The sequence below is a fragment of the Microtus oregoni genome, unplaced genomic scaffold, assembly GCF_018167655.1.
Source record: "Microtus oregoni isolate MIOR12 unplaced genomic scaffold, Mior012 000002F_ref0000024, whole genome shotgun sequence".
Classification (NCBI taxonomy): Eukaryota; Metazoa; Chordata; class Mammalia; order Rodentia; family Cricetidae; genus Microtus; species Microtus oregoni.
Genome location: NW_024543061.1, coordinates 27,000,189 through 27,017,095, shown reverse-complemented (window position 1 = coordinate 27,017,095; position 16,907 = coordinate 27,000,189). Strand labels below are relative to the sequence as shown.

General features: G+C 48.9%; 1 protein-coding gene across 1 annotated transcript; it reads right to left on the bottom strand.

Annotated features, from left to right (window-relative positions):
* Positions 1-9,366: 9,366 nt before the first annotated feature.
* Cd207 (CD207 molecule) lies at positions 9,367-16,629 on the bottom strand. Its single transcript, XM_041678853.1, has 6 exons — positions 16,560-16,629; positions 16,351-16,467; positions 14,396-14,770; positions 11,930-12,081; positions 10,301-10,419; positions 9,367-9,505 (listed from the first exon to the last, which is right to left on the bottom strand). Exons 1-6 carry the CDS (start codon positions 16,627-16,629, stop codon positions 9,367-9,369), a joined length of 972 nt encoding a protein of 323 aa, XP_041534787.1.
* Between the last annotated feature and the right edge of the window lie 278 nt (positions 16,630-16,907).

Genomic DNA, 16,907 nt, shown 5'->3' with positions numbered 1-16,907 from the left:
GTGCCTCCCACCATGAAATTATTTTTGTTGCTACTTCATAAGTGTAATTTAGCTACTGTTATGAATCGTAAATATTTTCAGAGATAGAGGTTTATCAAAGGGGTCATGACCCACAGGTTTAGAACGACCTATAAAACCTTCACTAGCCATTAAATCCATATTGGTGATGTCTCTGGAATTTTCAGAATTAATTTTAAAAAAAACCAGAGAAGCCTGGGCCCAAAGTACTGCTTTAAACGAGACCTGTAACACTTCTTCCAGGAGAATGGACACTGCTCTGGAGCTGGCATGGTGCGGTGGTTTGACTAAGAGCAGTCCCCATAGGCTCGTATATCTAAATGTTTGGTTTCCAGTTGGTGAAACAGTTGGGAAGGAAGGAGGTGTAGCTTTGTTGGAAGAGGTGTCACTGGCAGAGGGCTTTGAGATTCCAAAAGCCCATGCAGTTCCAAACCAGCTCTCCCTCCCTGTCTATGCCTATGAATCAAGGTGTAAACTCTCAGGTACTGCTCCAGGACCATGGCTGCCTGGCTGTTGCTGTGCTCCCCACCATGGTGGTCATGGATCTAGCCCTCTGCAACCATGAGCCCCCAAATAATGTCTTTTTTCATAAATTTCTTTGGCCAGCAGTAGAAAAGTCAGACACATGATAACACATCTGTAACCCCAGCATTCAGGAGGCTGAGGCAGGAAGATCACCAAGCTAGAGAGACCAGCCTGGACTGCATAGTGAGTCTGAGGCTAATCTGGACTACAGAATGAAAGAACTGTCCTAAAAACCCAAAAAAGACATGAAAACAAATCCTGCTGTAGGGCTTCCTGCTGCTCACTGGGCATAGGATGAGAAGGAAAGCCTCCGGGGGACAGACAGAACATGGCATTCTTCAGGGTAGTGTTCCCTCCGCATTGAGGGAGCTGGGACCAGGAGTAGAGCTGATATTACCATTTGCTAGCCAAGACATCCCTCCAAAGTCAGGGGAGCCTGGCAGATTCTAATCCCCTGCTCTCCTACCCCTGCCTCTGGGCGCTTACAGTCCTGGTGACAGTGAGCGGCCAGTCTCACAGCGCTCTCAGGAGGTGTCAATCACAAGCTTGCAGATGCCTTGTCCCATACATGACATGTGCAGTTTTCATACTTAGTTCCCATATCTCATTCCCATGTCTTTCTCCCAAATCTTGGAGCCACCCTCCCATAGGCCTATGGGTAGTGACTGAGAACCCTGTAAATCCAGTAACAGAGAAGCCATTCTGGCAGGGACCAGCAGTGGCCCTGTTAGGCAAGGAGGAGCTAACGGGAGTGTCATGGAGCTGTGCTGCCGTCCACTCAGTGGGAAATAGCCCTGTGGAGGTGGATCTGCTGGATAAAAAGGAAATAGGTGGCTGTCGTTCAACTCTTGGTGTGTGTGTATGTGCGTGCACGTGCATGTGTGTGCGTGTGCGTGTGTGTGTGCGTGTGCGTGTGTGTGTGCGTGTGCGTGTGTGTGTGGTGTAACTATTCAGGGAAGAACAGAAGACATAGGATACAAAGATCAAACCACTGACTATTGACCTTTTATCTCTTGTCTATTGAATGCTGGACAGGTGTGGTGGGGGGAGGCACCCCTTCTAAGTCAGTCAGAAGTCCTGCCTGCACCCCAGCAGGGACTGCCAAGTCCCTCTCTCTGTGGGATTGAGAGCCACAGGCAATGCCTTCCCAGCCATCACAGAGAGAAAAGGGCTGGTCTTGGTTTCTATTTCCCCAAATACAAGAAAGGTCAAGCTCGACCCAACTCAGGAACTATTTCCTCGGACATCCTGAGAAGCTGGAAGGACCTGGAAAGCAGAACTTTGGGGATCCCTTGCTCAGCAGAAGGGCAGAGTCCGGACAGGAGAGGGGCATCATCCCACAAGCTGTGACCCCCAGGTGTCAGGTCTGCTCACCTTTCCTGTTCGCTCCTTCACTCCAGGGTCCCGCTTGTGTTTCCCCCAGAAACACCATCCACAGGCAAGGGATCTAGGATACTGTTCTGTCCTCGCTTAGAGGTTTCTCTACTCTCAGATAAGGAAAAGTGAAGCGGCCTTTTGCACATGAGCATGCAGAGTGTCATCCACACATTTATTTTCCTGCTCCTCCTGCACATTCCCAGGAACTTACTCTTAAAGGTTCTGTTATCATTTGTTTGTTTGTTTATCTGCCTGTCTCCAGCAATGCTGGAGACTTTATCCAGAGCCTGTGCATAGTAAGCAATTATTCTACTACTGAGACACACATCTGGTCTCAGAGATGGGTGAGTTCAGCAACTATAGGTGTGCTGCTGAAACATTGACAATGTCGATACATAACACTCAGAACTGGTGAGCTGGTCTACTGGTGGCTTGGTCAATGGTTGATGAAGGGGAAAGACCCAAGCAAGATGCCCACCGGTGCCCGTGCATGCTGACATGGCTCCCAGCTCCAGGGTTGCATGCTTAGGGCTTGCCTTGGCAACATCATTTCTGCATCATGAGCCTAACACACATAACCACAGCGGGGTCAACAGTCAGCACCAGGAGTGAAATCTGGGCTGACCTACAGCACCCCTTGCCCTTGCTTCCGCATGGCTTCAGAGAGCAGCATGTGACCCAGCCCTGAGTTTTTGTCAGAACTATTGGAAAAGAGAAGCACTTCCCCGAATGCCTTGAGGGCTTCAGGACTTTAAAAACTCAGAGCTGTGAGGGCTTCAGAATGCGAAGGCGCAGGGCTGTGACGTTCTGTTGTTGGGTCTCCATGACGCCTCCAACTTTGCTCTAATTCAACATCCTCCAGCATATCTTCCACCATTGTTTGCCTCACTCATCCCCTTGGTACTTTCTGGTTCAGTTTCTTTTCCTGGAAAAACTATCTGATTCCCCTAGCTCATCCATGCTCACTAGGAGCAACCACAGACCCTGTTGGCCCCCTCTTTCTCCCAATGGTCAGTGTAGCCATGTTCACTCTGCAAACCACCCCTGACACAGAACACATAGACCAGCAGAGGCTGACCAGTCACACGTACTCACAGTCTAGGGGAGAAGAACATTTCTCTACAAAGTCTGCAGAGTTCCACAGAGTGACATCAAGGAGCACAGCCACCAGAAAGGCTTGGGATGGAGCAGGGAGTAATTACAGGGAGGACAGAGTGACACCCAAACCAAGATGACCCTGGGATGCTGGAGGACTTTCCAGACTAACAAAGGAACCCATGAAGTTGATGTTATGGAGGTCAAAACCACAAGGAAAAGACAACCAGAAACAGTTCAGATTGTAATTAGCCAAATTTATTAAAACTAATCACAGGCCTGCAGTCTCTAACCCAAATCACAAATAAGCCACCCAGAGGCAGCTAAAGGAAGGGCTTTAAAGGCAAAAACCCCAAGAAGTCCTTGAGTATCTGTATAAAGAAGTTATAGAAGCCAAAAAGCTGTTCTTCGGGGTCAGGAAGGAAGGAGGCTGGGTCCAACGCTGCAGGGGGTGAGAAACTGATCCTGGGTGCATCAGAAAGCAGAGCTCGATAGAGGGCAAGGCATGAGTTCCACATCCAGCTCTCAGAAGCTCAGAGGAGCATTGTAATGGAGGGAGGTGTGGTGACAACCAGCTCCTGTCTGTGGTCATTTTCTCAGTTCCCTTTAGCAGTAGTGCTGTGGTGGCAATGGTGTGTATACAGGTGGTCATCCTGCTGCAGCAGACTAAACACTTAGATAAATGGGCCACAGGCCTTTTCCAGGGTTACAAAGTTTGGGTCAGTATGCCTTTGGCCACCCTATGCCATTCATCCACATGCAGGTGGAAAGGTTTAGTAATGCCAGGTAGCCTAAGTGCTGGGGCTGACATCAAAGCCTCCTTGAGCTTTTGGAATGTCTCCTTGTCTTTGTTTTTCCAGTTCGGGGGGGGGGGGGTCATTTTCTCCTAGGCCCTTGCATAATGGTTTTAATATTTCTGCAAATTTAGGTATCATCTGCAGTATTCAACTGTATCCAAGAATTTGCCTGACCTTTATTTTGTGGCTTGGGATGTTTAAGATAGCTTGGATCCTGTTCAAGGACAGAGTCCTGCTGCTACCCTCTGAGCAATATGGCAGATAACTTACCTTATGGAAGCACAATTGGGCCTCTTAGACATGCATCAGCTGAGCTGCTGGAGCATTTTAAGCAGTTCCTCAATAGGTTTTGGCCCTCATTCAGTGTGTGTGCAGTGATGAGAAGGTCATCCACATACTGGAAGAGGGTGACATTACGGTGCCCTTGGTGGTGTTCATGCAGGTTTGCACTGAAGGCTTCATCAAACAGAGTGGTGGATTCTTAAACCCTTGTGGTAGTTAAGTCCAGATCAGTAGGTCATTAAACCCTGACTTGGGTCTGTGGTGTGGGACAATGGTCTGTATTCTGTCAATTATATTTTAAATAAATGCTGATTGGCCAGTAGCCAGGCAGGAAGTATAGGTGGGACAACCAAATAGGAAGTAGAGGCAGGTCAATAAGAACAAGAGAATTCTGGGAATAGGAAAGCTTGGTCCTCAGTTTTTACCCAGCTGCAGAGGAAGCACGATGTGACTGGTTTGCCAAAAAAAAGGCACTGAGCCACAGTGGCTAACATAGACAAGAATAATGGGCTAATATAAGTTATAAGAGTTAATAAGAAGTCTGAGTTACTAGGCCAATCAGTTTATAACTAATGTAGACCTCTGTGTGATTTCTTTGGGAATTAACGACTATATGAATCGGGCAGTACAGAAAATTCAGTCAACAGATCTGTCCATTAAAAACAAATATAGGTTGGTACACAGGGCCCTGGGGTAGAAAGAAAATGGTATCTTTCAGGAGTTTGGTTGGTGAGGGAGAATTGTCTGTATTCTGTCAATCATGTTATAAATAAATGCTGATTGGCCAGGCAGGAAATATAGGCGGGAAACCAGATAGGAAGTAGAAATGATGTAATGAGAACAGGAGAATTCTGGGAAGGAGGAAGTTGATTCCTCCCACTCCTGCCCAGATCACCAAAGCAGCAGGATGTGATCTGCCCCACTGAAAAAAGGTACGGAGCCACATGGCTAACATAGATCAGAAAAATGGGTTAATCAAGATGTGAGAGTTAGCCAGTGAGAGGCTAGAGCTAATGAGCCAATCAGCTTATAATTTATGGAGACCTATATGTGATTTTCTTTGTGGCCAAACAGTTGTGGGGTACCGGGTGGGACAGAAACCCCAACAAACAAGCAGGCCCCGTCCATGTTACATTTGGTTTTCTGCAGCAGCCAGATCAATGTGGGTAAATACCCAATAAACCTCTTGAAGACGATCCAGGAATCAAGCAGGAGATTTCCTGATTTGCCTGAGTTACCTTAGACACCTTTAAGATTAGTTGGTTTCTAGCTGCTGCTCTCATCCTGTTCAGGAGGCCCCAGGGATAGGTGTCTAGTACTCCCTTATGTTGATCAGTGTTGGGATTCCAGTTTGGCAGAGTGGAAGGCCATATTCCCTTGGCTCTTCTTTTGGCATCTACCGCGGTCACCCTAGGACCCTTTGTAGCCTTGCTGGCTCCAGTCATTATTCAGTTCTTCTCCTGTGCAGTCAAAAGGGTACCTAGAAACTTCTGACCATCAGCCGAGGTGAGCTGATGGGTAAAGAAAACCGTTTCCAAGAGGCTGATGATAACCTGAGGCTTCTCAGAAAAGGGAGTGCTCTGGGTCTCCAGTTATACAAATCAGTGGCCCAAAAAGGACATAAACTAGAAAAGAAGGTCTGGGCCTCTGCTCCCCACCAGCCCCTTACTCTGGCAAGGATGGGTACCCATTAGGGGTGCTTCTCTAGGAGAGAGAAGAGCAGGCGTCAGGCTCAACTGGAGTGGAGCATAAGCTGGTTCTCTCCTGGGGTGTGAAAATAAGAATGGGCGAGGATAGATTCTTGGGACTGCGATTGCATCATCCCCTTCAGACAGTCAGGTTCTGGACTGGCTGGATGTGGGGATTGTAAGGTGAGAGAATCTCTGCTGCCACTGCCTCTTCTTCCTCCTCCTCCTCTTCCTCCTTTTCCTTTTCTTATCCCTCCTCCTCCTTCTCCTCTTCCTCCTCCTTTCAGGACCACCACAGAGTGTCCAGACATTTCATTGAGTGTTTTACTCTGCCTCCAACTCTGACTTGGTGACTAAAGCAGAGGAGCCTTGTTTAAGGTTTATGACCTTTCTGCCAAGAAGGGGATTGGAAAGGAGGAAGAGAAGCCATCAATGTAACAGAACTGTCCAAGTAGCCAGGGTTTCTGTGACTATCTGCTAGACTTCCTTGGCACTTTGAGGGTCAAATGGCCCTCATCTGGCCATCCCACATCAAAGGTGGGCCATTCTAGTTCACAGAGAGTGAGGAGCTGTCTAGGTGACATCTTAGCTCTGCCGTCTGCTTTGCAGAACTCCTTCAAGTGTTACAGCATACAGTTCAATGGCAACTTGGCTGTGCTCAGTCTTCTTCCCATTCCTACAAGAAAACTTAAAAGCACACCAGAAGCATATCTCGTACTCTGAGTCGGGAGATCGGGTCTATGATCACTTCTCATCTCCCCTATGAGTCCCCAAATGTCCAGACATCTAGAAAAACTCACGATCAGTCCTGTTTTAAGCTAGCAATTCTTTTGGTTCTATTTTGAAAATTAGCAGGCGTCACAGGCTGGGGCAGCCCCAGTCCCCTAAGTTCACCAATGTGCTTGCCCCCAACCAGGGCTGATCACTCCAGGGGCCACTGAGTTGTGTTACTTGACCCCATCTAGGACCTGACCTCCTTAATTAGTGATTCTTTAATTTGTGCAGCCATGGTTTCAGGCTTCCTGGGGCCTCCACATCCACCCCAGACTTGACCCCCACTATCCTATCCTGGACCCTGAACCTATCCTGGACCCCAGGCCCTGAATCTGTGTTCTCCTGGATCTTGCTGGGATCTCCAGATGTTGTGGAGCTTGAGACCACTGGGAAAAGATGACCAGACTCAATTCAGGTTGTAATTAGCCAAATGTATTAAAACTACTAGCAGGCTTGCAGTCTCTAACCCAAATCAGAGACATGCCACCCAGAGGCAGATGAAGAAGGGCTTTTAAAGGCAAAAAACCACAAGAGCTGTTCTGTTTGGCCAAGATTAAGTGATCAAGATGACCTTTAAACAGTCCTTGAATATCTGCCTAAGCAGGTTACAGAAGCCAAAATTTAGCAGTTAGCCATATCATAACACACAGACAGTCACATCATGGACATACATTTCTGGGTGGAGGTCAAGGAGTCAAGGTTGCAGGGAACGGAACTTCCAGGAGCTTGCGTCAGCAACAGAATGGCTATTAGGTACCCAGATGGATGCCTAACACGAAATGGAGTTTCTTTAGCTATCACATTGAAAACGGAAAGGAGGGCAGTTGGTCCCATGGTGGGGTGTGCTAGCCAGAAGGGGAAACTTCAGAATGTGGGGACTACTGGTAAGAGCAAGGAACCTCAAGCTGAGGTCTTTGGGGCCCTGGGAGGATCCCCAAAGATGTCATGACACTGTACACAAGCTTACAACCTGGTGTGATGACACACACTTTTTGTCCCAGCACTCGAAAGGCCAAGCAGGACCACATAGAAAGTCCGTGTCAAAAAAAAAAATCAGAAAGCAACAACAAGCCTGCACTCCCTGCTCTCCTTCTCACTCCCCAGTACCATGCTGACTGCCCCTGTAAGAAGGCAATGTCTCTCCTGGGAACTCTCAATGGAGGCCAGCTCACACCTCCTGCACTTCCTCTGCTGCCCCCTGCTGGTGATCCCTTGTTTTCAGGCCTTAGTCTCCAGGTTATATTCCAGTTTGGATATGGAAACCCAGCCTCTGTGAAGACTAAGGACCTCAACAAGGTTCCCCTGGGAACAGAGCTAAAGAACAGAAGGCTGACTACCAAGGAACTCCAGGAAGGGGCTTTGTTCAAACCTTATCATATTTAATTCAAATAAAAGCCCCTATTCTTTCTACCCTCTATCTGAATGTACCCCACGCTGCATGTTCTTTAGGGTCACAGTGGCCCTGGGAATGGAAACAGGCACTTGTCCAAGGAAGGTTTGAGCCCAGAGACATTTAGAGCAGAAGAGGACTTTACGCAGGGCTTAGCAAGAGAGGGAACCCCATGTAGAGGAGAGGTGGGAGACCCAGGCTGCTGTGGTGGGGGAGTACTGGGCCTGTGATGGCCTGGGGGCAGGAGGAAGGGGAGCTGAACCAAGCATCTCAAATGAAGGCAGAGGACCTGCCAGCCCCGGCCTGCACTGAGTTATCTCACTCAGAGAAATGGGGATTCCGACCTCAAAGAATGTGGATAAGGAGGTGATGGAACCTGGTGGGGACAGGGTGACTAAGAACAGCTATTCCCACAGAAAACAGCCAGAGGCCCCTGCCAGTGCTCCTCAACAGACAACTAGAGAGAGCCTCGTAGAAATATGGGAAGAATTGCTTAGTATCCTGAAGCAAATTGTCCCCTCTCCCAAAACAGGATCTTGCATAGCAGGCTGGCCTCAAATGTAACTATGTAGTTGAGGGTGACCTTGAACTTCTGACCCTCCTCCTTCCACCTCCTCGCTGCTGGGATCACAGGGGTCCTGCTGGTCAGACTCGGGGTCACCAGTGCCAGAGGACTTTATCCCCTGAGCCACACCTCCAGCATTGTGAAGTATGTTTTTATATTTTTCATCTTTCTTATAATTTAAATTTACAGGACTAAAGAGATGGCTCAGCAGTTAAGGGCACTTACTACTCTATCAGAAGGGCAGAGTTTGGATGTCAGCACCCATATCAGGTTGTTCATAAACAGCTGTAACTCCAGCTACAGTGGGTTTGACACCCTCTTCTGAACTCTGGGATCACCCACACACACGTGTGAAAAAAAAATGTCTTTAAATGTATTTGCAATGGATACAAGAAAACATGAAATAGTTTCACATTTCGATAGTACCAGGTGCTGTTCTAATGCATGTATAAATTATAAAGTGTTGAAGCTGAGCTAAACATGCCTGTCTCCTCCAGCACTGGTCACATGCGAATGTAGCTTTCATGTGGTCATCCAAGGCTTCTTAGAAGGGTCAGGTAAACACAGACAAAATGATCTGCAGGTGACAGGTGCACCTGCCGCACCTGGGCAGTGGGGACTTCTACATCCTCTGCATGGTTTTGCCCATTAAACCCAACCCCCTTGAAGTCTCTCCAGGGCAGAGAGTTCCAGCCATCCCGGATGGACCGCAGGATGTGTTTGGGACAATATTCAAGCAAGAAACGCTAAGGCACAGAGCAGTCTTGGAGTATCAGGGCGAGCGACATCGCTTCAATCTGGGTCACTGTTGCAACACAAATGCTGAGCTCGGGGCCAGGCCCGTCATGGGAGTGTCTAGATGTGGGGCCGCTTGCAGACGAAAAGGAGCTTACTATCACAGGAAGCATCATTCCAGGCTTGCGGGAAGGGCACCCTGATATTGGCACAGTGTTCATTGTTTCCTGTATTGTTGGGTTCACCCGGAATCCAGAACCTACCAAGGGAGAAAACAAAGACACTTTATGGCCCTGTCAGGATGCTTGCCTAGCAGGCAGGAAGCCCTGCGTCAGAGCCTCGGCACCACCGCCTTTATCCCAGCACTCAGGAGGATGAGGCAGGAGGACCAGAAGTTCAAGGTCAACCTAGGCTCTATAGCAAGTCCTTAGCCAACCCGGGATACATGAGATGCTGTCTTTAAAATTAGCTATTTTAGAGGCTAGAAAGATAGCTCTGTGGGTTAGGGCACCTGCAACCAAACCTGATGGCCTGAGTCTAATCCCCAGGACCCATATGGCGGGAAAGAACAGACTCAGACAAGTCGTCCTCTGACCTCTACACACGTGTGCCCCAGGTTCTCATATATACATTATGTACATACACAAAAAAACAAACAAACAAATAAATAAACAAATAATTTTGATGAGTTAATTTAATCCCCAAATTGAGTTTCAATTCAATGTTGATCAGTTCTCGTCTCTGGTGACACCCTAAGAAGATGAGTAGACCTTGAACTCTAAGCCTCCTGCTGTGCCCCCACCCCGCTTCTGTCAAGGCTCTCACAATCCCTTACTGCACAGGCCTGGACTTGGGTCAGACACTCACCCCAGCGGGGCAGAAGGTCTTGCTGCCCAGCTGCATGGGACATGCAGGTTCCTAACTGGCCCCAGGTACCACCCGATGAGCAGCAGCAGCATTTAGCTGGGTGTCCCCTCCTGGGCTGCCACTGTGTTCACGGGAACTCAGCCCCTGGCAAGCCAGGCTGGGAAGGAGGGCACAGCCAACCACTCACCTCTTGCTTTGCTCCATGCTGAACGGCGTCTCATCCACCCAGTACCAATCCCCGTTAGTCCCTGCCTTGGTGAGACCAATCCAGAATGGAAGCCCATCTGCCGTCTTGTAGAGAAACTCCTGTGGGGAGCACAAAGGAAGTGAGGAGGCCCAGCCACCGCCACACCTTTCAGTACCTATCTGTTGGCTACTCTTCACCTGTGCACAGCAGAGGCCCCTGAACTTGACAATGATGCCCCGTGAGACTTGTAGGCTCACAGGTACAGCATCCTCCCTCAGTGCCTCCATGCCCAGGCCTGGAGCCCAGAGCCCACATCCACGTCCTAGCTGCTCATTGCTTATCAGCTAACAAACTTGGAGCTTGTGCTTTTTAGTGAGGTGCTGGAGAACAGGGGGACTCAGCCTGCCGGGTGTGGCAGCGGAAGCCTGTAATCCCAGCACTTTAGAGTCTGCGGCAGAAGATTGAGAATTCAAGGCCATCCTGAGTTACATACTGAGATCCTGTCTTAAAAACAAATGAATAACAGAACGGAAGGAAAGAAGGATTGGGAAGATGGAAAATCAGCTAAACTGCAGACAAGGGACATCAAGGGGATGGCCTGAGAGGAAATACCTAAATTACAGGAGACCGAAACTGTGCTGGCCCCTGGAAGGCGTGTTGTGCCTCCCTCCCTCCTTTACCCTCCAGGGCAGGCACGATTTCAGCCATTCACTAAGGTGAGGCCTAGGAAAGAAAGCCATCTCCCCAAGGCTCTGGGACAAGGTTGATGACAGACAGTGACATCGGCTAGTACAGACCTGGGCCCTCATCTGCTTCCCTTCTCTGCCCCCCAGATCAATGAGCCCAGTCTACACTCTGCCACCAGGAAGGAGGCTTCCTGGGTTCCAGGGTATCATTAATGCTGTTCACAAATATTTCTATCTTCTAGCATGTGGAAAGAGCGCCCCTTTGCTGTCCTCCTTGACGCTAGCAGGATTGTGTGACTGGCTCTTGCTGGGGACATGTAAGTAGAAATGACATGTTAATTGAGGGCAGGAGCTGTAACAGCCAATGAAGCTGGCCATGTCTCCTTGCTGCTTCAGAAACTGTGGATGTATGTTGAAATAAAGCCTCTTGGTTTAAGACCTTGTATCCACAATGAACAGAACCTCTGCTCTCCCCTGCGAGATGTGTAATATTCATGAGAAATAAACCTTTGGATTGGGGAACCTAGATGACCCAGTGGGTAGGAGCACTTGCTACACAAGCATGAGTTTCTGAGTTCAAATCCCGGGCACCCATATAACCCCAGCCCTGTGGAAGGCAGAGGCAGAGGATTGTTGGGACTTATTTGGTAGCTACCAGTCAGTGTTCAGTGAATGAGACAGTGATAGAACAGGACATTTGATGTCCTCCGCACATGCACGGATGCATGCTCCTGCACATACACACATTCATATACCCCCAACACACACACATACAGACAGAGAGAGAGAGAGAGAGAGAGAGAGAGAGATGCACACATGCACAGAAAAAAAAATAAGCTTTCATTGTTAGCTCATGGACAGTAGAGGAATTTTGTTACTGCAGCAAACTCCTGCCCAGTCTTTCTGGCATGCTGTTCGCAGAGCCAGTGATGACTGTACTCACCTGCTCTGGTTCTGAGGTCACTGAGGTCAGATGAGCCTCTTTAGAAATGCAGAACTGCTCCGCACTGTACCAGGTCTTTGGGGTGTGTGAAAAGTAATAGAAGTTCCCCCCGAAGTACTTCCAGCCTCGGGACACCATCTCCAGAATGTCACCTGGAAAACAGGGCCTGAGGTAACCGCGATGCTCCTGGTTCCACTGCATCCTGACTGGGGAGGTTTGTTCAGTGAGATCCTGGGGACAGCAGGGAATAGATCCAGACCTAAGAGTCCTTGGGTTCCTGGAGTTGGGGACTGGGGACACCTAAAGGATTCTGTTGGAACCCTAAAGGTATGAGATTTGTGGACAGACCACCTGAAGCCAGAAAAGGTACAGTGGCAGGGAGGGGAGAATATTAGAGGAACACAGAGGTCCTAGGACCTGGCTCACAGTAATGAACTTCATGGGAAAGGGCAAGATACAGGCCATGTGTAACATATATTAATAAAATGTTACTATGTGAGTTAAACGAGAAGCTGGCCCTGGAGAGGGTATGCTCACTCCTCCCAATTTCAAACCCAAGTATGATTGTCTCAAAGTGCCAAAGCCATCTAAGGAGAGAAAGTTCAACTTGGAACTCCAGATGACTGCTTCGACTTCCTGAGTCCGTTTCTGCTGGATGTTGTAGCTCTGGATTGGATGCTGTCACCTTCCAGCTGCTATTTGTTCCTTTTCTTGAAAGCCTTATCCTCAGGGACCCTCTGCTCCTTGGAGACCCTCTGCTCCAAGGGACCCTCTGCTCCTTGGGGACCCCCTACTTCTCAGGGACCCTCTGTTCCCAGGGACCCACTGCTCCTCAGGGACCCTCCACTTCTCGGGGACCAGCTGCTCCTTGGGGACGCTCTGCTACTCCCGGACCCTTTGCTCCTTAGGGACCCTCTGTTCCCAGAGATCCTCTGCTCCTTAGGGACCCTCTGCTCCTTGGAGACCCTCTGCTACTCCAGGACCCTCTGCTCCCAGGGACCCTCTGGTCCTTAGAGACCCTCTGCTTCTCAGGGACCCTCTGCTCCTCAGGGACCCACTGCTCCTTGGAGACCCTCTGCTCCTCCAGGACGCTCTGCTCCTCAGGGACCCTCTGCTCCTCAGGGACCCTCTGCTACTCCAGGACCCTCTGCTCCTCAGGGACCCTCTACTCCTCAGGGACCCACTGCTCCTTGGAGACCCTCTGCTCCTCCAGGACCCTCTGCTCCTCAGGGACCCTCTGCTACTCCAGGACCCTCTGCTCCTCAGGGACCCTCTGCTCCTCAGGGACTCTCTGCTCCTCAGGGACTCTCTAACAGAAACTTCAGCAGATGGCTTCATCAAAGCTTCCCCAGGTGATTTCTGCTGGATGTTTTGAGTGTCCAATTTTATGCCTTGCTATATCAATCTATCACTTATGTATCAGTCTATCTACCTATCAATCATTGATCCATATATCATTTGTCATTCATTCTTTTATTTTTAGTTCATTATATACTTTTAAACTCACTCACTCGAGGCTGGAGAGATGGCATTGCCTGCTCTTCCAAAGGTCCTGAGTTCAATTCCCAGCAACAACATGGTGGCTCACAACATCTATAATGAGGTCTGGTGCCCTCTTCTGGCCTTCAGGCATACACACAGGCAGAATATTGTATACATAATAAATAAATATTTTTTTTTTTTTTGGTTTTTCGAGACAGGGTTTCTCTGTGGCTTTGGAGCCTGTCCTGGAACTAGCTCTTGTAGACCAGGCTGGTCTCAAACTCACAGAGATCTGCCTGCCTCTGCCTCCCGAGTGCTGGGATTAAAGGCGTGCGCCACCACCGCCCGGCATAAATAAATATTTTTAAAAAATAAACTCACTCACTCAAAACCCAAAATACGTATATTTTCCAGACCATACAGAACTCTAGGATACCCCCTAATGCTTCTATGCTCTGCACCTTAGTGTAGAGACCCAAGTTAGGCCTGGTGTTTTCTCTCCTCACTGCCCCAAGTCCTCTCAGACCAATAGACTTTCTGTGGTGGCTGGAAAGGAAATGCCCCCAAAGGGAGTGGCACTATTAGCAGGAAGGATGCCACTGTGAGGACAGGCTTTGAGGTCCCTTTTCCTCAAGCTTCTCTGAGTGTGACAGTCAAGTGACTTCCTGCTGCCTGCCTATCAAGATGTAGGTATCTAAGCTGCTCCATCATGTCTGCCTACATGCTGCCATGGTCCCCATCATGATGACAATGGACTGGACCTCTGAAACTGTAAGTGTGATACCCTCAGTTAAATGTTTTCTTTATAGGAGTTGCCACAGACAGCCTTAGTAAACCCTAACGAAGACACCTTCCTTGTTAACTTTCCAGTCCACCCACTTCCCTTTCCCCTGCCCACCCACAAACCGGCCTGCTGCCTGTTTGAGACAGGTAGGGTTTTGTGGCCACCATTCAGCCTGCAGGATGATCTTCTCGTTTACTTACTCTGTTGTTGGAGCCGCTTGTTGATGTTCTCCAAGCTGTTCTGCAGTCCTCGGACCTTTGCATTCAAGGCACTGGCTTTATCCAGATCTCTTTGCAGCTCTGGGATCTTGGCATTGAGGTTGCCGACCTCCTCCCAGCTTCTTGTTAACATAGTGATGTGGGCACTGACTACTTCCATGCTGTTCCTCAAAGTCAGGATCTGAGAACGCACCCGGGTGAGGCTGGTGTTCAGCATTTGCATCTGAACTTCAGCCTCCTCCACACGGCTTCTGTCCTTCTCGAGATCAGAACGCAGGGTGCTGACGTTGTCCACACGACCTCTCAACATCTGGGCATCACTCTTCACTTCCAGTATTTTGTCCATCATCCTGGGGTCTGGATTTGAGAAAGTCAGGAAGTCAGTTGAGGGGTTTTAGCCACAGAGGTAAGGTGCTGTCCCAAGGAAGGGAAAACTGCAGGACCAAGCCCCTGAAATGTCTTACTTAGTATAGTCAGAGTGAACTCAGTAAAGGGGCACCCTTAGTCACCCCATCATCACTCCATCACTGAGCCCCCTCTGAGCCTATGAGTTAGTCCCCAGCCATCTCCTGCTAAAGACACAGCCACCAGCTAGGGCAGCACACCCCTCCCTTGTCTGCTCACAAGCTGCTCTATGGCCGTGGGCAGGGCCATATCCACGCAGACTCCAGGACACATGAGAAGGGCATTAAAGCTATTTCTGCCCTTCCCTGGCCCCATCTTCCATACTTTACTAAGATCACAGACATGTGAACAAAAACTAACAAATAACTATCAAAAAAATCCCGTGGGACTGAAAACAGCTCCACAGGAAGCTGTTTCTTGCAGAAAACCTGAGTTTACTCCCCAGAACAATGTGGCAGCTCATAAGCATCCATAACCTCAGTTCCAGGGGGACCCAATGCCCTCTTCTATCTTTGGCCACCAGGGCTTGTGGTGTACAAACAAGCAAGCAAAATATTCTAGGGCATGCAGTAAACATGCATGCAAGCAAAACACTTGCATACATAAAACAAAATAAAGTAAAATGTGCGATTTTTCCAAAAAGAGTCCTATAAAAAAGGCATTGCTAGAAGCCAGGAACAGCCAGGCATGGTATCATACAACTTTAATTCCAGTAGAGACAGGCAGATCTCAGTGAAGTTCAGTAGGCCTGATCTACTGAGTTCCAAGAAAGCCAGGGCAACAAGAAACAGAGGTGGGGAAGAAGAGAAGAGAAGAGAAGAGAAGAGAAGAGAAGAGGAGGGGAGGGGAGGGGAGAAGACAGGACGGGAGGGGAGGATAAAAAAGGAGAGGAGAGGAGAGGAGAGGAGAGGAGAGGAGAGGAGAGGAGAGGAGAGGAGAAACAAAACCAGGAGTCTAGGATAAGTTCAAGGTCCATGTTAGGGACCTGGAAGGGTGTGGCCAAGAATCTGAGACCACATATGTAGGCCATGAAAAGAGAATATTCCTTCCCTATACTTTCTAAAGACGTGTCAGAAGGGAGAAGGGTGTGACCACAGTAGAAACTAGAAGAGGAATAAGAAGGCTCCAGGTGTGGACATACAAGAGAGTGAGGAGATCATCGGGGAGATTTGCTGGCTTGGCCAAGTTCTCTGTCTGCTCAGTGGAGAATTGGTCCCTAGTAGGGTCCGGAGACATCACTCTCACTGCTGGAGCTATCCATAAGGTTTTGAATCCAAGGGTCTCAGAGTTGTGAGTGACAGGGTGCTAAGAGAGCCCAAGACAGACATAAAAAGATGGGTGACTCTTTCCTCAAGCCTGAAGAGTATGAGAACAAACATTTCCTAATGCCAGTCAAAAATCCAAGAACTCGGGGATAGGAGGAGCAGCAGGCCAGCTTACAGAAACATCAGGAAACTTCCAGAAAACACTAAAAACACCAAGAAAAATAGCAAAAAAACAAAGTTTGGGCCTCCAGGGACCAGGTGACTTACAGAAGACAGCTTGAAGCACAATCATGGCCACCAGCACCAGTGACAAACAGATGAAGGCCACGCGGAGGCTGAGAGTCTTCCTTAGGACTTGAGACAGATCTGACTTGGGAGAAGGCTCTGGAAGAAGACACAGAGGGCTGTTAAGGATCGCTGAAGTGTGGTGATTGGCATAAACACCAACTAGGCATGCAGCAGTCGCTGGCACTTGCCTTGAGGCCAGAGAGAGATGTTCTGCTTGTCCACTGTGAAGTGTGCATCGGGGGTCTCCTTCTCCTTCATCTCCACCTCTAGTGCAGGAGCTTCTGGCTGCTTGTCTCCCCAAGGGCATTTTATCCAGAAGAAAACAGGAAGTGAGTCAGAGAGCAGGTTACTATGTCATGCCCAAGTTCCCTGTTCTTGACTTAGACACTGCCTGGCTGAGGCCACAGCTTCATTCCATCCTCAAATATCTGGGCTTTTGTGGGGCAGAAGGTGGCACATGACTCCTTCCCAGGAACACAGACTTTTTAATCATCTATTCCGATGGCTCTTATATTTCTCTTGTAAAAAGTTTCTCA